We start from the raw sequence: 21,580 nt of genomic DNA on the forward strand, positions 1-21,580 counted from the left end.
GTAGAGAATTGGTAAGTAATTAGCAGGACTAACATGGCATTACTGGTAGCTGTGGTAGAAAGGTCGGCCGACGAGATAACTCCGCACTTGGCACATTTGAGCGTCATATTGTACAGTGGCACTGTCATCTGACTGCAAAGTCAAATCAACACACTGAAAATACACACATTCACTAACATACATACACACACTGAACCTTTGGCCACAGAATCCCCTTTCCAGCTCTCTGTCAGGGCTATGGGGTGTGTTTAAGGGACAGAGGAAATGACACTTTTTTGTTGTTATTTTATATTAATTGGCCTGATTCCAGATGTGGAACATGGGTGAGGCGGTGAACTACACTGGATTATGTTTCATTACTGTGTGTCTGCCATTATTTATGGTTACATATCTATTACTGATGTTAATTATTTGATGCATTGGTTTATTTCAATCTGAGGTGCTCTGTGCATAATATTGAGACTGTCTTCACCTCAGTCTGAGCTCGTAAGCAGATAAGACCTTACACACATACACTCCTCAGTCATGCTAATACCATACATTAAACACACGCACGCACGCACGCACACACGCACGCACGCACTCACTTCCTTTCCTTCCATTTACATTATTATAGAGCTAATTAAAGTTATGCTGACACTGAAATCTAACCCTAGCCATAACCTCAGTAACAAAATGTCCCTTTCACATAATGTTTTGATCTTTGGGACTAGCCAAATGTCCAATCAAAGTCTAACCTGTCAGGTATTCCTATCTTTTTGGGGACATTTGACCTCCACCAGGACATACAGTTTTACCCACATGCACACACAAACCCGTTTGTGTTATCTTAATGAGGACCTTCCATTGATACTCCACCATCTACATATGAGTATACAGTACTTCGGATCGCTGCACTCAGAATGCTTTGCACAACTATAGTGCACCACGTGTATTTAACACAATCAGGTCACTCTAAACATCTCCAGAGGCTGGCATGTTCACAAATTGAACTAAACAAAGAAAATTATGTACAAATCTCTTATCTGAAAAATGCTGCTTGCTTGTGATTCATACTGTTGTCCACAGACACAAAATGGCTACCTGCAATATAGCAATTAAAGCCATCAGCAAGACATGGCTGGCCTCACGGCCAGTGAATCGATCCTGCAGCTGGCAGACATGTAGATTAAACCCCACATAATATCAAAAATCCAATTCCATGCTAAAGGCCAATCCAACCAATAAAAGGTAGCTGCAGGCAGTGATATTAAAAAGCAATCAGTGTTTTTGTGAATTACAAGGTCATTTTACTAGTCTTTATGGTGAATGGCTACAGGCACTTCAGAAGCACAGCTTTACTGCAGGAGCACACTGCTGATCAACTCTAATACACAGCACTTTTCCTGTCTTCATCTTGTGTTGTCCTGTTTTACAGTTAGGTAACATACGCGTCCTCTCTCCACCCTGCAACTCTTAAAGCTAGATTTTAAAGAAGTCAACAGAAGCTTCATCCACTTAAAGTCATGTAAACCGGTCTGGGTAACTACTCTTCTGCAACTACATTTAGCTTCCAGCAGGTCTTGTAGGTGTGTATTATAGCTGTTTTCAATAGAAAATGAATATTAAACATGAACTAACAATGATGATAAATTCATACAGACTTCTCTTGTCCAGGAATACTGAAATAAATATAGTACAATTATAGTTACATTCCTTGTTTATAAAAATTAACCGATATGACTGAATAGTATCATCATTTATCTTGTAAACATACACTACGTACCCAAACGTTTGTGGACCTGACCATCACACCCACATGTGGTCCGTCTTCTAACTATTTCCCCAATGCTGGAAGCACACTATATATGTGTAGTATATTGTAAATTATTTTCACAATTGTAAAATAAGTCTATGCTATAGAAATAAAATTTCTCTTTCAGTGGAACTAAAGGACCCAAACCTGTTCCAGCATGACAATGCCTCTGTGCACAAGTCCTTAAAGATGATTTGCCAAAGTTTGATGTGAGAACTCGAGTGGCCTGTACAAAACCCCAATTTTAACCCCACTGAACACTTTTGGGCTGAATTGGAATGCTGACTGTGTGCCAGCCCTCTCCCCTCCAGACATCAGTACCTGAGCTCAGTAAGGCTCTTGTGGCTGAATGGGCAAATCTTCAAAAATCTAGTGGCAAACCTTTCCAGAAAAGTGGAGGTTATGATTATAGCAGAGGGAGATTAAATCTGTAATATTCAAAAATCATCTATGGTTGTGACTGGCAAGGTGTACACAAACTATTTCACTGTCAATTTTTCACTGTATAAGCCATGCCATGCATGCTCTAAATGAAAACTCTCCTGTTTCGAATCTAATATCTCTAGTCCTGAAGCTAGCTGCTGGTATTATGAGCTGCCTCATGCTATATAATTTACACAAATGCTGGTGACTGGATTATTTTTATACACATATCAGCTTCACTAATATTTTTTTTATTTTCTTCTGAAATACCAGCTGATGACCTCTGCTCAAGTCTGCACTTTTCTACAACAATTCAATCGTTTGCTTGCTACTGTATATGTAAAACGTTGTTGTTGTTTTTTTAGCATGCCTTTCTTCTGTGTTGGTGTAGCAGTTTTAAATGCCAAAATAAATTCTATAAAAATTGTAGGTGTCTTTGAGAAATCCTTTCTGGTCCACATGCTAGTGTTGCAATTGAAACCACCTAATAATAATATGCCTAACAATAATATTCACCTTCAGCTCTGTACGGCAAAAGTGCATTTCATTAGTCTGGCCTTTTCTAAAACATCCTTTAAAAAAAATTAAAAAAAAAATCCCAACCTAAATTGCCAAATCTCTGAGGTGTTAGTACCCTAGCAATGTGCAGGATTTGCACTAGTGTTTAGTTATGCGCAACACACATTCCTTATTTTAATTAAGCATGCTATGGATTTGAACCTCGGTGAGGCCAAGGGAGAGACAGAAGGGGAAAGGGAGCCTTTAAAGAAATAGATGTTCTTCTGAAACTCAACGACACACACATACACAGAGCAGGAAGGAGAGAAGGAGAAACAGGGAGAGAAAGAAAAACAGGGGGGAGAGAGAGAGAGAGAGAGAGAGAGAGAGAGAGAGAGAGAGAGAGAGAGAGAGAGAGAGAGAGAGAGAGAGAGAGAGAGAGAGAGATTCATTTAAATGTAATTCCTTGTCTCACTTCTGGATTCATTTGCATTCTTTAATTTGACATAGCTAAATTTTGAGTAATCAAATCAAAGCCTTGAGAGCCACTTAATCTGTCAAATGGACTGTGGAAAAAGTCTGAGAATGAATCTAAGAACCCTACCAAGATGTAGTAATATTGACATTATCCAAAGTATCAAAGTGATCAGAGGGGCCTTAGTCTGTGCCAATCAGTGCCTAAGTGAGCAGAAAGATTAGCCCTGAGTGGGAGCAAAGGGGGATGCTGTGGTAACCCTGACACAAATAAATAAACAAACAAACAAACAATAAATAAATAAATAAATCTGTCATAAATACCATTGCATAGACATGCACATTTATGTTCTGAAAAAGAATTAACAAAATAAAAAAATAAAATGAAAGGAGAAACATGAAGCTGCTGGATGCAGAAACAATGGCAGTGATGAGCACGCAGCGGCCTGCACGCAAGCCTAAGCAGGTGCCCAGGAAAGGAAAGAAATATCAGAAATAGCAGTCCACTGTCAACAATACAGTAAATGCTAGAACATAAATGACTATGGGAGTACCTGATTATTCATTTATGGTATTAATGACCCTTGACCACAACAAGCAAAAGGTTAGACAATATTACTAATCCATAGAGCACTACAGCATAGTTACTGCTATATAATAACAATTCTCACTTCATATTGTGATCAGTTGCCCCTTTAAGTTAAATGATTTAAAACTTGTTTTAATCAATGAAAGGTAATGGGAAAACTGCTAAGGCAGAACTATATTGATTAGATATATGAAATGTTAGAGAATTATTGTTTTATGTTTGCCTTTGCTGGGCTTGACTGCTTTCCTTTAAACAACCATTCCGATAACCAAAAAAAAAAAAAAGGCAAAATATATACTACAAACAGCACAACCAAGAAATGAAGAGAAGCTGAGGATACAGATTAAAAATAAACAAACCAAAAATCAAAGGAATACAAGGCTGTTATAGGTGTGCTATGTTGCTTTTGACAGGATCAACAGCCAGTCCTCTCTGATTCCTCCCCTGTCTCTTCCCTCTTACTTCCTGATGTCTTTTGTCTACCTTTATACTTTAGCCTTCTACCATTAAATCATTTTTATTGCTTTGCTAGAACAAATGATGCATATTTTCGTTTTGATCGCTATCGTTATTCTCTCTTTCACTCTGGCTGTCTTTCCTCTTTATCCTTTGCCTATCCCAGTCAACTCTTTGACTAGATCAGTGACTAATCCACTTTTCCTGTGTGCAGACTTTGCAGGGAGAGAGGCAGAGGCCTGGCTACTGAGCCTATATGCTCTGCTGCTTTGATGGATGTATGATATGAGGCATACCCTGCCCTCTCCTTCAGTTTCATATCAGTAATGCCGTCTTTGGACACCAGTTTGTTAAAAACCAGAATTCCGATAACCATGTTAACCTGGAGAAAAGAGAACATAGAGGTGAATGGACATGCAAAGACAAAACACTCTCACTGATAAATAAAGAAATAAAATAACAGGCACCAAACATGATTACACAAAGCAGATATTAACTTTTTTTTAGATTCAATTATAGCGATTAGTCTATGCTGTTCTGTTGAAAACAGACACCTAAATCCGTAAATGGTTTCCAACAGATACAGTACTGTGCTGCAGGCCTTTTGGCTCTTTAGCTAATTCAAGGGTTACTATTGATAAGAAAACAAAGGTTGTCTATTTTGCTTATCTGTCCCTTACAAAAATCTCATTGCCTGCCCTGAAGGATTGAAATTCGTTAGCAGCTCGCTAGGTGAAGAGCTTAGAAGAATTCTCTCTCTCAAACAGCAAAGCAAGAACCAAGAAAGTACCAAGACTACAGCAGCGGCTGGTCCCACAAATGCGTACAAGAGCCCTCCATCCAGAGACAGCCAGCAGCTAACAGGGTAGAGGGAAACAAGAAGAAACGAGAGAGAGAGAGAGAGAGAGAGAGAGAGAGAGAGAGAGAGAGAGAGAGAGAGAGAGAGAGAGAGAGAGAGAGAGAGAGAGAGAGAGAGAGAGAGAGAGAGAGGAAAGGTTAAGAACAGGCAGACAGGTAAGGGAAGAGGAAATGGTCAGAATGAGGAAGGTCATATCAGACAGAAGATGTATGATCCATTAAAGCAGAATAAGTCTTCATGCTTGTGAAACATTCAATGTATTAATTATGTTATTGAATAAGTGTGAAAATGTGTAACCAACTGAAAAGTAGACTTACTAGTTAACCGTACCATAACCTTTAGCCTTAGTAAAGCCAACAGATATGGCCACAACGAGAGCGGGTAAGCCTTAAGAAAAGGAAGAGAGAAGATTTATTATAGCAGATCTACTGGATAATGATACGTAGGCCTAATTTTATAATAGACAGGCATGTCCAGTGAAGTTGTCCACAGACACAAAGCTAACATGGTAAAACACTGAACCTTCAGAAGCATTTATTGTTTTTTCACCTTCATTCCAATGTATCAATTTTCAGAAATATTTCAATCTATTTCCCTCTTTGTTATCCAGTTTGGACTCATTAGAAGTAACGACTTCTAGCCAAGACTAGAACAGGCAATTGGTTCAGGCAGAATTTGTCCAAATAAAGCACTACTCTTGGGAAATTGAGAGTTTGATTCCCAACAATGCCACAGACTGCTGGGAGCCAAGAAAACAAAATGTGCCATGCTCTCTGGATGGGAGGGAGGATGTACCCTCTCTTCCATATCAATCACAGAAATAATGGCCAACCATGCACGTCTGTGACCTCATGTATGAAGAAAAGTTAGAATTTTCTCTGCGTGTATGTTGCTTTCCTTCCAGAATAAGCAGGAGCTGGCTGGTGGCTGAGAGAAAAATGGGTGAGGGTTTAATCCCAGCAGAATGCAGTCTATGCTACTATTCGTCTCCAAGTTTTCGATTGTTGGATTGCTTGTCCACACTGTCTACCACCACTCCAGCATCTCTCTGGTGACTCCTGTACATGTGCGTTTAAACAGTCAGTGAATATTAAACAGTGTCTTAGGCTGGTCTGCTTGGCAGTCCCGAGTACATATGGAGTGCCTAGTTTGTGTCTGAGAAAATTAACTAAAGATTGCAGCAATAAAGACAGCTAAATATAGAGCAGACAGACAGAGCTCACCCCATCCCAGGCAGAGGAAGCGTTTGCGTATGATGCGGTTTCTCAAACGGCCGGTCACAGCCATATAAGACTGCCAGGCCTCCGTCAGAACCCAACAGAAGGAGGAGAGAAAGAAGAAGTGCAGAAAAGCAGCCACAAGAGTACAAACAACCTGATATGAAGGGGAAGAGAAAAAGAGAACATGCTTTCAAGGAGTGTAGAGTGAATTGTATTTTTATGAATGCGTATGCGTCCATGCGATTCCTTGTTTCGTATAGAATTTACCTTGTTTCGTGTCTGAGTCTGACCAATGAGGATTAGCGCATTAGAGGAGATGATGGACAGGCAGAAGTTAATGAGAATGACAGAGCGCTCAGAGCGGATGTACCTTCAGAAGAGAAGCATTGCTTAGTAAAATATACAGCCTCCACACAATGACTCATCCAGGCAACAGATATCATCATGATATTCATAAACAGCCCTTTTCAGAGCTGAGGTTTGAGGTATTGTTAATACAGAGATTGTGTCCTCAGATATAATAGACTTATGCTCAGCTTGACACATTATGTAGCGCAAAGGTTGTCAAAAACAGAGGTGTGTCTCTGTAACGCAAGACGCAAACAGTTTTTCTTCATCACTCTGCGTTTTCTATCCCAGGTTTTTCTCTTTTCAAGCATGTGCTATAGACATAATAAATCATTTTAATACTCTGAATGGATCATAATAAAAAAATCGATTACATGTGTGCCAAGTCTAAATGAATACGCCTTATTCTGATCAAATATAATTATAGCTATTATCCTTTAGACTTACAAACAATATCCAGTGTTGTTTAATGTGTTTAAGCTCACATGAAAGTGTTCAGACATAATCATGATTATTTAAGATTATTTAAGAGCCTTAAAATGATCTAATTTGCAAAACATAGCATGTCTTGATAGCTTTTTCATGACATGCTTAAAAATATGGCTATACGACGATTGTGCATTCGTCAAACTGTGTGAATGCCTGCGATTCACCAGCACGCTCACACCGCACTCAGCAGAAATCTGAAATTGGTCTGTGTGCTCTCAGCATGTTTTCTTTGAGCTGTTTGATTGTTCTTTGGTTGACTGGAGCTGTTAATTAGGAATATTTGACTTTGATGAATAAGTCAGGGCTTCACTAGCAGGTGGGCATCTTTTACATATAAATCTGAAGAAGAATGCAGGGTTTAATTGTGGGGCACTTTGCTTAGATTTTTAGATGTTGTAATGGTATAGCATAGTACAGCTTCCATATCTTGTATAGTACAGCTACAAATCGGACAATTTGGAGAAAAGTTAGTCACCGGTCCAATGTTTGAGTTAATTTTCCCCTTATTGATTATATAAATGGAAGGATGGCCCACAGTTTGCCTGCTAAATATTCCTGCACTAAACTTACACCCTTTTGCAATGATCATACTGAAGAGCAGCACTACAACAATCATCATATAATGTAATATATATCCTCCTACATTTTCAAACATTTTAAATACAATTAAAAAGACAAAAACCTACTACCTGGAAAGGTTAGTTAACCGTAAGGATGATACCAAATATATGTGAACTATCTGCTTTCTCCATCTTTTTTGTCAAGTCCATTCCCTGATCTTCCCTGAATGAAGATCAGGGAACATGGTGATAAATACATTAGCATGCATTTATTCTATGCCTGTACGCATACACATACTTCAATCTCATTTGCTTTCTACTTAAAATAAGCCCCTTTTCTCCCTTTTTCAATGCTGCTGCGTACCTCCACACAGAGACGTAGATGATGATGAGGAGCAGGAGAGTGAGCGAGGACACCCCACAGCCCACAATCAGCGTCACGGACGGAAGCTGGCTCTTGGATGGATCCATGTTCTGTCAGTGAGAAAAAAAAAGACGGTTGTGTTAGAGCTAATGGCGTGCTTAAATAGCACCGAGTTTGTCTTCGTTTCCTCTTCAGACAGCTGCAGTGAGATTAGTGCTGTCCACGAAGCACTGGCTGAGGAGCAAGGTCAACTCAAGGTGACTCGGTAAGAAGCTGCTTGCTGAAGGGCCACAGATACCAGAGCCAAAACTCAAAAGTGTCACGGCAGTCCTCACATACAATCCTGCTGCAAATGCCCATAACACTGCTATGCAAGTAAAATTTAGCAAACCGACTGCCACCGTCACCCTTGTGAAACGAATCTCGCCATTTCCATGCTGGTGCAGCCGATGCTCCAGTTTCCATGGTGATGGAGTTGAGAAACAGCGGCCACTGCAGTGGTGGATGCAGCATTAACCCGACTGAAGGTGGCTGTTTGTGCGTTCAACATGACTACAGTGTGTTCTGATGGTCTGTCTGTATCTGTGTGCTTCTACTCATTGCTAAAAACTGTGATACCAAGTGGATGTTGGATGAGATGAACACTGATGAGAGCATATATGCTTATTTAGAAGGAGAGCCTGTTTATCTACAGATAACACATCACTGTGATTTAATGCTTTAATATATATTTTTATCTAAATCTTTAGAAAATTGAAAATATATGCCACAGCAGTCTGCAAGTGAGCAAAAAACGGCCATGCTCTCTGTGTGGGAGGGACTGCATTATTCTTACACCCATCAATCAGAGAGACACTAGCCAATCATTGGGTTTTATGAGGTCATGCATGCTAGAGAGAACAGTATGTGCTTTTATCAGCACATCTTCAGCATCACTGTGACATAGCATGAGCAGCAGTTAGAAGGAGGAAGCCTGAACTATACAAATCATGTCTGGTTGGTATCTGTCTTGTGATAGGGGAGGAGGAGCCGGTGCTGGGAATTCACAAATAACCAAATTGGGTTTTAAAAAGAAATACTGTAACACAGACAGAATTAATTAATTCGCCAAAATGTAAAAAAAAAAAAATGGGTCAAAAGTACACAAAAAAATGAGCAGATGTCCTAAAGCAGAACAGATGTTGACAAAAAGTCAACAGATGAAGTCATGACAGATGTCCTAAGGACGCTGACTTTAGGAAAAGCTGCTACTCTGTGTCCTATGTGTGCGGTCAAGGAGGACAGTGGATATGGTCATGCCGTGTGCACTTAGACACGTGGCATGAAGGACAGGACACCTCAGGGCGCTGCAAATCACCTTCACACACACAGACACACACACACACACACACACATACATGCACACATACACGCATACAGGCACACACGCACACACACACACACACACACACACACACACACACACACACACACACATACATGCACACATACACGCATACAGGCACACACGCACACACACACACACACGCGCGCACACAGACAAATAATTAGATACGTTTATAGCCTGTTTCTTCTCCAGGTCTGATGGCCAACCAGAACGAAGTTAATTAAATCCTTTAGATTAATCAACACTACAGTGAGTTCTTCTCTTTGTACTGAAAATCACATTTATACATGCTGTACACAAATATACAATTCATAGTAAACTGTCTAAAAATGGCTTAAAAATATAGTAGAATCCAGAAGTAAGGACTTAAACTAGGCTGCTAAACTACAGAAAATTCATTCACCATAACATGTTATGGATCGGTTACTTCTTAGCGGTGATAAGGGATTTCACAATTCCTTTCGAATTTCCTTTTTCTTATAAATGTACACGTAAAGAAGTTTATTTTCTTGGCCAATTTTGTTGCAACCTTACAAACAATCCCAAGCCCTGTAAATCTTCTTGTTTTTATGCACTCATTTGACACATCACTATATTAATGAAAGATTGTGTTAAAGATTCCTGAACATTACAAAATCCACAGTGGCATGCAGAATCAACACAATGTTCATAATAGACAAAAATCATTCTGTGCCATGCCCAAATGGAAAAGACAGCAAATCCCAGCTCAGCACATCTTTAATTATACGCTTCAGTAGATCAAAATAACTGGCTTGTACACAGAACATGTTCCTCTTCCCTAAATGGAAGGACTGATTTCTTTAATGTAGCTTTGAAGGTCCAGATGATAGTTTTGTTTGGGAATTACAGTAAGACTATAAAAAATGACAGCACGATCTGTTCACTGTGATGCACTGGAGACCTCCCACAACAGTAGAGAAGCTGAAAATAGGGAAAGAAATTGCTTCATCACAAATAAAGTAATGCAGACTTTATTTTGCATAAATAGTTCATAAGAACTTTCCTGAGGTCTGGGGCAATAGTTTTCTTTTTTAAACTTGTATGGTGGCTTATATGGTCATAAGGCTCTGGCTTTGTGATCAAAAGGACAGTGATCAAGGCCCAGCCCTTAACCCTCTCTGGTCCAGAGACACTGTATAATGGATAACCCAGTGCTCTGACCCGAACTTCCTAAGCTGGGATATTAAAGAAAACTGTGCTGCAATGTATATGTGACAAAAGAAAGGTTTCTGATTGTGAGTTTATATATATATACATATATATATATATATATATATATATATATATATATATATATATATATGTGTGTGTGTGTGTGTGTGTGTGTGTGTGTGTGTGTGTATAAAACATTACTTTGTATTACTTTGTATAAAACATTTACTTTGTGAAATCCTCAGTGTCAGTGCTTTGTATGTCAGATCTATAGCTTAAAGCTTAAAGATCTATAACTTCAGTAAAATCTTCAGGATGCTGTTGTATCTCTGTAATATGAAACACGGCATTTAAGTCGTATTAACTTTAAAGAGAGAGAGTAACCGCAATATCCTGTAACCACAAATTCCTGTTCTTGGTTTCCATTAGTGGGACCCAGTGTGGTCTCTGTTCTAGCCCAGTCAGGAGCATGTCATTTTCTGTGCTGTGTTTCTGTTCATCATGGTTATAAAGAGTGGTTTTTGAGTTACTGTTGAGTTTCTTTCAGCTCGAACCAGTCCGGCCATTCTCCTCTGACCACTTTCTTCAACACGGCATTTCCACCTACAGAACTGCCAAGTTGTTGTTTTTTTCACCGCACCATTATGTTTAAACTCTAGAGACTACTGTAAGTGAAAATCCCAGTGGATCTTCAGTTTTGGAAAGACACAAAGCAGCCTGTCTGGCACCAACATACACACTATGGTCAAAGTTACCAATATCTTTCCCTTAAACTTTCCCACATTCTCATGTTTGATGTGAATATTAAAGCTCTTGATCTGCATCTGCATGATTTTATGCATTGTGTTGCTGCCACATGACTTGGTGATCGGATAATTACAGTACATGAATGAGCAGATAATAAAGTAGATGGTAAGTGTAATAAAGATAATAAAGTAGATGGCAAATGTAATACAGGATATGTTAACGTTAATCCTAATCTAATCTAATTTAATCAATCCTAATCCTAATCTAATTTAATCATCAATGAATCTTAAACCGCACTCTGGATTCACATTGGTTTTCTGTACGGAAATATGAACAATAAATCTACAACCAAAACCTTAAAACTTCCACATTACAACATACATGTACAGTGTTAAAATACAATATCCTGGCCAGATGGGTAGAAAGAGATGCAAGCTAAACTTCCATTTAATCAGGTGACTCAATAGCAATTAATCGGATCGATGTAGTTGAATGGAAAAAAAAATCGTAAACTGTCTGTTAATGAATTACTACAACACTTGTAATAATATGGCCAAGAATATTTCATGACTCAGACCTTCTTAGGAATCAATGATCTTTGCAAGTCAATGTCAAATGCTTTGAAGCAGTAAAGTGAAGTAATAGTGCTAGCACTTGAACTATGGATGTGTTGGCTATCTTTAAGACCACTTCTATTAATAGTTTATCGAACCTATTGGAAAAAGAATACGATTGACATACATGCCATTACAATGATTCATGTTATTTCAAGCATTCTCAATCTCACTCAGTGCCTTTCTATAGACTCTCAAGTAAAACAGCTCAGAGGTGGAAAACTCACTAGCCTGGGCACCTTGGACAAGTAGATTTTGTGTATGGGCATTTAGTTTTTTCATGCTTGACTAGAGAACAAGTACTGTAGGTTTAACAGTCAGAGAAAGAAAAACATGCTTACTTCCTATTGAGTTCTGAAAACAGGTTTCATGTAGTATGTACATTTAACCATAATGCACTTCCTAGTGGTGTAATGAGCCTCAATACTGTACTAGACAACACAAATGACAGAAACCTTTTTTTATGGAAACACTGGCAAATCCAAGCAAAATAAAGCAAATCTACCATATATGCTTCCTACATTCTATGTCGCATTCAAACATATCTAGAAAATTTGAAGATTCTAGACAGCCTTGCATAACATATTTTACTTGATATGCAAGGACAAGAAGAAAGCACCTTTGTGTTTTTTGTTCAAGGCGCAAATATATTGTGTAACATCAATAAGAATAAGGATTTTGGCTACTTAATCGCCTCCGAAAACACGGGAATGATCAAGCACATTGGAGCTCAAACGTATCCGATTGGATCGCTAATGGATTTATCATTTGTCCACCCCTGCAGCTGCAATTATGAAAGCAAGGCTACAGGGCAAAATAACTTATTAAACTCAATTACATCTTGCATATAAGCAAGCCCACACACGAGAGCCACTGGTTACACAATATATAACTGACTGCACCAAAGTCTGACTTAGCTCTATAATTTCCACCTCATGCATCCAAGATGGGAGTAAAAAGGGATAGACATGAGAAAGACATGAATTAAGAAGGTCTGTTGGCCATTTGTGATGGCTCATTTTCATTCTGAATCTGTAGGAGGTTAGTTGCAGACAGAAGAAACATCATTTGAAGCATTCAGGAGGTGGTAAGTGTAGTGGCAGGAATAATTAACAGTGCAGTGGTGGGGGGCAGGACAGAGAGCCAAAAAGGAGGAAGCAGGACAAGGAGTTGCTGGCACGTGGCATGACTGATCAAAACGGCCCAATATGCTTCACCAATAGGAATGTAACAAGTTAAGTGCCACCCTCCTAAGTGAGTCTGCTGCCATCTTCCCAGGTAGGGCAAGATGCCTACAGAGGGCAATGAGCACACTTCAGGACTCAACAGGCTTTACACATGGATCAAGCTTAATGTACATATACAGAACCTGGTGATAGAGAAAATAATCTAAATGCAAATCTGGGACACAAAAATAAAACATACACAGCACACTGGAAGTATACAGTATATACTTCTGATTCTCTAACTCATGATGCGTACAAACATGGTGCATGCTGGGAAACAGTTATACAACACAGTGTAATATTTAACACTCACATTATTATACTGTATTCGGTTTCGGTGTTTATACTGTAGTTGCAATCTGCTCACATGTTATACACTGAGCTTAGACTCTTCATTGCATGCTTTAATAAATGTATTCCAAAGATGCAAAAATTCTGAACGTTAATATTTGTTTATTTCTAAGTGTTTAGTTATACTTAGAGCTATGTGTAGAATATTACAAGTGTAACGGGTTCATGATATAAAAATGAAACAGACAGGGAACATCTAGTGTATCGACATACTGTATCATGCACCGAAGCACTGCAGCCTGAATTCATTCCAAACCCCAAACTGATGCAGTATAAAACAGTTTCAGTTGCACTGTGCTGACTGAAATGACTAGTGTATCCATAGAGATATGTAGACAAATGTGTTCGGGTTGATGCAGAAACCTTTTGATGCAGACAGTGGAAAAAATATATCTTTGATTCATGAATACAGTGGAAGTGTTTTGGGGATGAATAGTATTGTGGGATTTTTCCCCATTGAGATTGTGCGGCCTAACGGCTATGTGGGCCAAGCAGCATAAAGGGAACGTTACTGTGCCTTGTATAGCTTTAAGAGCCTTGGCGGCCCATGCTGTTACCACGGCAACTGGTGAACAAACTGCTTTAGAGGCAGTTTCCAGTCTAATAATAACTAATCGCATTGAAGAAAAAAATCCACCCAAAGATACTGCTAATCAAACTTAATGCAAATCTGATAAATTTGAATCTTTAAATTAAACTCCAAGCATGGTATGTTTATGCAGGACTGTAAATAGAGACAGACACGAGGAAGACCTATCAAAGGCCACATCTGGATGTCTATTTACTGTGAAGCTTTCATTTTACAAAATGGGAGAAAATCATCAGAAAACCAATGAGTTCTTGGATCGTATATGGAAAAAATCTAATCTAATTAGATTTAATCTTTAGATCTAATATAATACAAGCATGCAGTAAAAATGAATGCGACTGTCTATAGCTTTATAGTCACTGTCTAGTGTTTTCACACCAGGATACAGAATGCAGGTGGAATGTTGTAGCATCCATCTGGGTGATATTTTAATATTTAATATATACTCCAATGAAACGTCCACATTTTTTATCCAGCAGCTAATTTATGCCTATTAAACCCTTCAGAACCAAATATGTCCTCTGCACACACTGAAACTGGTCATTTACATAAGACCACAGACATGCTTAGACAATGACTTCGTTCATATCTGCATGATATGGCACTGAACCTTTCGATATAAGGAACATTCTGCCGTTCTACTGTTTATTAGGCTGTTAGGTTGCGCGTCTACATGTTACACAAACACGGCAAAAAGGAGAGAGTGCGCGCGTAATGGAGAGGGGGGGAGGGGGAAGGGAAGGGGTGGGAGAACTGTCACGGGAATGTGTGGATACGTAACGAGGGCGCCTAAAACAACCAAAGGAACAACTGACACATTCACACAAACGCGTCCAGAGGCGACGAAGAGACAAGAAGAGGAGATACACTTACCGCGTCGAGACTCAGGCGGGCCAAAATGGCGAAGGCGGAGAGGCGCTCGCACACGCACTTGGTCCTGAAGGCGTGCACGGGCACAGATCTGCAGGCGCGCGCCGACCACGAGCCCAGCGGCGACGAGCTGAGCCAGAGAGAGAGAGAGAGAGAGAGAGAGAGAGAGAGAGAGAGAGATAGTGTGAGAGTGAGAGAGTGTGTGAGAGAGAGAGAGAGAGAGAGAGAGAGAGAGAGAGAGAGCACCAATCAGCTCAATCACACAAAGGGAAAAAATCAAAAACCCTCAGCTGCTACAGTTTCATCCGTGTTCATACGCGCTCTTTAACGCTGGCGAGCCGGAGAACAAAAGGAAAAAAAATCAGAGAGAGAGAGAGAGAGAGAGAGAGAGAGAGAGAGAGAGAGAGAAACTGTACTTCTGCATGGACAGGTTAGCTATAGGAAGGATTTAAATAAGGGAAATGCACTTGTTATGATGTAAACTTTTGGTATAATTTAACTTGCAACAACAACAAAAAAAAAAATCAGCCAATACATGATATGTAATGTAAATCAGTGCTTAATCAATTGTATTGAAAAAAATCTGATAGATAGATAGATAGATAGATAGATAGATAGATAGATAGATAGATAGATAGATAGATAGATAGATAGATCTAAGAAAATCTTGAGGTCTGAGTTGGGATTGCAGTTTGGGTTTCATGGTTTACTTTAGCCCATGTTCCACACCTCTTGTTGATTTCTTCCTTGCCTGCCGTCCTTCATTAGTGATGCTGTTGGAATTCATTCATTCATTTTCTACCGCTTATCCGAACTTCTTGGGTCACGGGGAGCCTGTGCCTATATCTCAGGCATCATCGGGCATGGAGGCAGGATACACCCTGGACGGAGTGCCAACCCATCACAGGGCACACACACACTCTCATTCACTCAGACACTACGGACAATATTCCAGAGATGCCAATCAACCTACCATGCATGTCTTTGGACCAGGGGAGGAAACCGGAGTACGCAGAGGAAACCCCCGAAGCACGGGGAGAACATGTAAACTCCACACACACAAGGCGGAGGCGGGAATCGAACCCCCAACCCTGGAGGTGTGAGGCAAACATGCTAACCAACAAGCCACCTTGCCCTCTGCTGTTGGAATTATTTTCAGAAATTAATATCGGAATAGTGACAGGAGCTTGTCCACTTAGATTACACGTTGAATAAGGTTCACCTTAGACTGCTTGGCCTGCTTAGTGTTTTTATAAAGCAAAGTTAGCCATAACTTGGTACTTCAGCTTCTCTTGTTTGGTTTTAAACATTTGTGAAAACTGAAAGTAACAGCTTCAAAAATCATAATAATCATAATATCATATATATTTATAATATCACATATAATCATAATATTTCTTATGGCAGTAGTTTCACATCCACTTAGTCCAGACCTTAATTCAATATCACAAATGACGATACAAAGAACAATACGTAAGTTTGGGCTTCCCTCTAACACGTTTAACTGCCTTACAACATGATATTGAAAAGATGCAGTGGCTTGATCACCTGCCTACAACAAAGCACATTTGACCTTGACTCTTATCCTTTACAACATGTAACATCTTAATACTGTAAATACAACATCATGTATAAGCAGCTGTGATCCAGGGATACCGCACAGCTCCAAACAGGGTTACATATAGTAACTGCAAATAGCCTAAGCCCACATTACCCATGGTGCAGTTTGGGATTAGAGACCAGCCTAGGGCAAATGGAATGGCAATAAGGGTCATGACTGTAGCTCCAGGGAAAGGCTCAATGTTAACAGCATTTTCTCTGAAATCCAATATATTATTACCCCCAGCAGAGTTTGTGTGGATGATGCGATTAACTCTGTTGACCACACAGACATTTACACTCAGCACAGCACCACTCGATTTTTGGATCATTGGGCTGACAGTGCTATGGTGTGTGTAGTGTATGAATGTGTGTGAGTGGGTGTAAGTGTGTATGTTCACACTAGCAAGCAACAAAACAGCAGGCGACCATTTATATTTGATGTATATAAATGACACAGAGCTGAGATCCCAATGATATCAAAGTGACAAAACAACAGGAACAACATTTGAGCTCAGATATGTAGATTAGATATGATGGTATAAAGTGACAAAACCAAACGATTGGCTTAAATAATGCTTCCAAATACAATTCTTCACTTTTTCACTACATAAGTTCCTACCGGCAAATTAATTCAATTTGCTTTTTGATATTCGGACATAGAGTAGAATCTAGCCATGGTTTCATTTTATCCTGCAATATAGGACCTCTCATTAAATTTGTATAGAGAAAATTAAGCTTAGAAAGATGTAGTAGAGTTGGTTGGTGTCTCTGGTGAGTGTAGTGTGTACCTAATATTCTCCTTTCTGCCCTCAGATACCACAGATATTGTTTGGATCTCAGTATGTCTGGTGGACGTACAGTATCATCGTGGATGACGGCTCATCAGATGAAACTCAATCCCAGCAAAACTAAACTGCTGATCATCCTAAATGATTCATCCACAGGCCAGGATCTTGCAATAAACTATCCTTTTCCTCTCATGTTGCTAATGCTCATGGGGCAAGTCATAGCCTAATGGTTAGAGAGTCTGACTCGTAATCCTGAGGTTATGGGTTCGAGTCTCATGCCGGCCACGACTGTGGTGCCATTGAGCAAGGCACCGAACCCCCCAACTGCTCCCCGGGCGCCGCAGCATAAATGGCTGCCCATTGCTCCGGGTGTGTGTTCACGGTGTGTGTGTTCACTGCTGTGTGTGTGCACTTTGGATGGGTCAAATGCAGAGAACGAATTCTGAGTATGGGTCACTGTACTTAGCCGTATGTCACGTCGCTTATAATGTGACACACTCAAGTCATTTTCTTCTCTACAACATCAGATGACTTTGGCCATTTTTGTCACAACAGGCTGCTCAGGTACTTGTTCATTCTCTTGTGAGTTTAAGACTGGACAACTGTAAATCAGTGCCTTCCTATGAACGCAATTCGTCCTGTTTTCAACCTGCCTAAGTTCTCACACACCACCCCACTGCTGCGCTCCTTCCACTGGCTTCCGGTAGCTGCACAAATCAGATTCAATACAGTGATGCTTACCTAAAAAAATGGACCAAAAAATGGACCATCTCCCTTTTACCTTAAAGCTTGTATCACTCCTCACACTGCACCTCGCACCCTCAGAGCTACCATCTTTTCTATTCTGGCACTGAGGTGGTGATCTTCCCCTAGGGGTCCGGATAGATCTTTAAACGACAGGTGAAGACCTACCTCTTGCTGAAATACTTGAACTAGCACTTTTTCCCTTGTTTGTGTATGTATAAATAAAAAACCTGAACAGTTTTAGGTTGATGCTATCCTAAGTATGGAAAATAGAGACTTTTTTATGTCGCTCTGGATGAGGGCGTCTAACAAATACCGTAAACACACAGTAAAAGTACCTAATAAAAATATGTTGCTTTAGTAATCTACCAATGAAGCTAGTATAAAGCATTATTTTGTGTTACACTTGTTATATTTAGAAGGTATATACTATATAGCTACACAGAGCATGCCTAGAAAAAACAGTAGTGGTAGTAGAAAATCAGCACTTTCACAAAAAATAAGTCCATAGGCATAGTAAAAAAAAAAAAAAGACAGTCACAACCTTACAAATATCAGCTGATAAAGTGGATCTACAGGCTAGACATGTAAAATGTATAAACGAATATTGTATAATGTATGTATATTGTATGTAGTGGATGTCTTGGTAACAGTCAGTAATATTGATTGTGCAGATTGAAGAGTGGGAGCCACCACAAGGACCACACGCCTTCAAGCTGTTATCAAGAAAACACGTAGTGACAAGGGCGCCTCTTCACATTCCAATTTCTTTCCCAAATATTAACTCATTAATCATAGCAGCTGTCCAAGTTAGATTTTAATTTTGCACCAAACCCACTCCCTACCCCACTGTCCTTCTCTTCAATATACACCTTGATTGCATTTTAGTATTTTCATCACACTGTGACTTTCCTAGTCCTCCTCACTTTTTCTCTTGTCCTTCTCTGTCTTGTCACCCTGCACTGTCTCTCACTTCACTCATCATGGAACAATGCAGAAAGCATTTTACTTGTAGGTTTTGTGCACTTTATCCATTTAAATGCAAATGCTCCAGCCAGTGTAATATATGTACTCCTGTTTCAATCAAAAGATAAAAAAGAAAGCACAAGCATGAAAGTGTAGGGCATGGAGTGAAAACAGGACTGAGACAGGGCTACGTAGGCCACAGGATTGCACCAAATGATGCTACCGTTTCCTGGCTTGATTTCCGTTGTCCTTCTCAGTTACTCTCATTCTGTCACTTTCTCTGTGTTTTTTTTCTTTTTCCGTTGGTCCCACTGCATCCATTCTATCTGACTGTTATTTCTGTATGTGATAGACTTTCTCTTCTAATTCTGATTGGTTGTGGGAGTGTGGCAGAATGACGGCAGTGAGTGTAATAGATCTTGGCCTGATCACTAGCAGTACAAAGGCAATACCGAGTGAACTTTTCCACTATGACACTTCAGTGTCTTCTGAGACAAGCCTCTTAAAATCACTCACTCTTGTCTCCCATTTGATTGCTAGTCTCTCACAGCAGACAGGGCAAAGAGAGAAAATAATGGTTTGTGAGATCAGATCAATGAGAGCAAGCCTCTTACCTGTCACTCTCATCCCAGGAAATGCATGTTTGGTTGGTTGTGCCCTGTGTGAACAGAAAAGAGAGACAGCTATTACCTTGTGTCACCGATCCACACAATGAAGAAGCTTAAGTCTTATTTATAGTTCTTTATGCTTCTTTTCATGTGTAATATCGGTGAAGATGAAATCACTACCTTACACATGACACCAAATCATAAATATTAGATGCAGTTTAAAACTGTTTCAGGTAAACAACATATTTAAACAACAACAGCACATGCTAGAGTGTATGCCGAATATCAGCATTACCCAGCCGACTGGGTGAGGACCATATTGCTTTAACTCTATACAACAGCTGTAAAAACAAGAATTTATTAATTGAGTAAGTGACATTTCGGACACAATAAGCCACATTCACTTTATAGCCTGTCCGCTAATGGGCTGGCTAGCTTACATTCTGTTGATTCCCCTTAACGCTGCTTTCAGGAAAATTGCTATCATTTCTTACTTTTCATATTCGACGGACAAGCTTTCATATTTTAAGGCGAAAGTTATAGTCCTGACGATTAGCATTTGATATGTCTGCTGATGATTTTGCAAGCACTACTTTATTTAACGCTTCAAAAAGAAATGTGGAAATTTATGCTGTGAACACAGATAAGTGGAGAGATACAAACAAACAGTGAAATGTTCCCAGAAAGTATTCACAGCACTTCACTTTTTCCACATTTTATGTTACAGCCTTATCCCAAAATGGATTAAATTCAATAAACAATATTCTCAAAATTCTACAAACAATAACCCATAATGACAAGATGAAAGAAGTTAGATTGAAATTTTTGATCTACATAAGTATTCACAGCCTTTGCTCAATACTTTGTTGAAGTATCTTTGGTAGCAATTACAGCCGCAAGTCATTTGGAGTATGATGCTACAAGTTTGGTCTATTTTTGGGCAGCTTCTCTGATTCTTCCTTGCAGGAACTCTGTTGGGTGCACAGCCATTTTCAGATCTCTCCAGAGATGTTCAAGTATGGGCTCTGGCTGAGTCACTGGGCTGTTGTTCTGTGTCCAGAGTGTTCTGAAGCAGGTTTTTATCAAGGATGTCTCTGTACATTGCTGCATTCATCTTTCCCTCAATTTTGACTTTTCTCCCAGTTCCTGCTGCTGATAAACATCCCCACAGCATGATGCTGCCACCACCATGCTTCACTGTAGGGATGGTATTGGCCAATTGATGAGTGGTGCCTGGTCTCCTCCAGACATGACACTTGCTATTCAGGCCAAAGATTTTAATCTCTTTTTTTTTTTTTTTTTTAATCAGACCAGAGAATTTTGTTTCTCATAGTCTGAGAGTCTTTTGGCAAACTCCAGGAAGGCCATCATGAGCATTTTAATGAGGAGTGGCTTCTGTCTGGCCTGATTGGTGGAGTGCTGCAAAGAAATGGTTGCTCTTCTGGAAGGTTCTCCTCGCTCCACAGAGAAATGCCATAGTTCTGTCAGAGTGACCATGGCGTTCTTGGTCACCTCCCTGACTAATGCCCTTCTCCCCTGATCGCTCCATTTGGCCGGACTTCAGGATGATTGAGGCCACTGTGCTCATTGAAACCTTAAATGCTGCAGAAATTTCTCTGCACTTCCCCAGATCTATCTCTCGATACAGTCCTGTCTCTGAGTTCTGCAGACAATTCCTTGGACTTCATTTTGGCTTGGTTTGTGCTCTGACATGCACTGTTAACTGTGGGACCTTATATAGAAGGGAGTATGCCTTCCAAATCATGTCCAATCAACTGAATTTACCTCAGATGGACTCCAATGAAGTTGTAGAAAAATCTGAAGGTTGTTCAGTGAAAAC

The 21,580-nt window shown here is 39.8% G+C and overlaps 1 protein-coding gene across 4 annotated transcripts in view; it reads right to left on the minus strand.

Moving 5' to 3' along the window:
• The window catches only part of adgrb1a (adhesion G protein-coupled receptor B1a), an 84,963-nt gene that overhangs the window by 11,875 nt on the left and 51,508 nt on the right, over positions 1-21,580 (minus strand). For 2 of the 4 annotated variants that reach the window (XM_047811547.1, XM_027149697.2), the window contains exons 17-25: positions 19,747-19,790; positions 15,036-15,162; positions 8,076-8,185; positions 6,582-6,684; positions 6,318-6,468; positions 5,412-5,481; positions 5,026-5,092; positions 4,532-4,617; positions 34-132 (exon numbers count right to left, since the gene is read on the minus strand). In XM_047811547.1, the coding sequence (XP_047667503.1) occupies positions 34-132; positions 4,532-4,617; positions 5,026-5,092; positions 5,412-5,481; positions 6,318-6,468; positions 6,582-6,684; positions 8,076-8,185; positions 15,036-15,162; positions 19,747-19,790 (857 nt within the window). The remainder of the gene's footprint in view (positions 1-33; positions 133-4,531; positions 4,618-5,025; positions 5,093-5,411; positions 5,482-6,317; positions 6,469-6,581; positions 6,685-8,075; positions 8,186-15,035; positions 15,163-19,746; positions 19,791-21,580) is intronic. The other 2 variants (XM_047811549.1, XM_047811548.1) reach the window with 1 other exon arrangement.

This window comes from Tachysurus fulvidraco, chromosome 3 (assembly GCF_022655615.1).
Source record: "Tachysurus fulvidraco isolate hzauxx_2018 chromosome 3, HZAU_PFXX_2.0, whole genome shotgun sequence".
Taxonomy (NCBI): domain Eukaryota; kingdom Metazoa; phylum Chordata; class Actinopteri; order Siluriformes; family Bagridae; genus Tachysurus; species Tachysurus fulvidraco.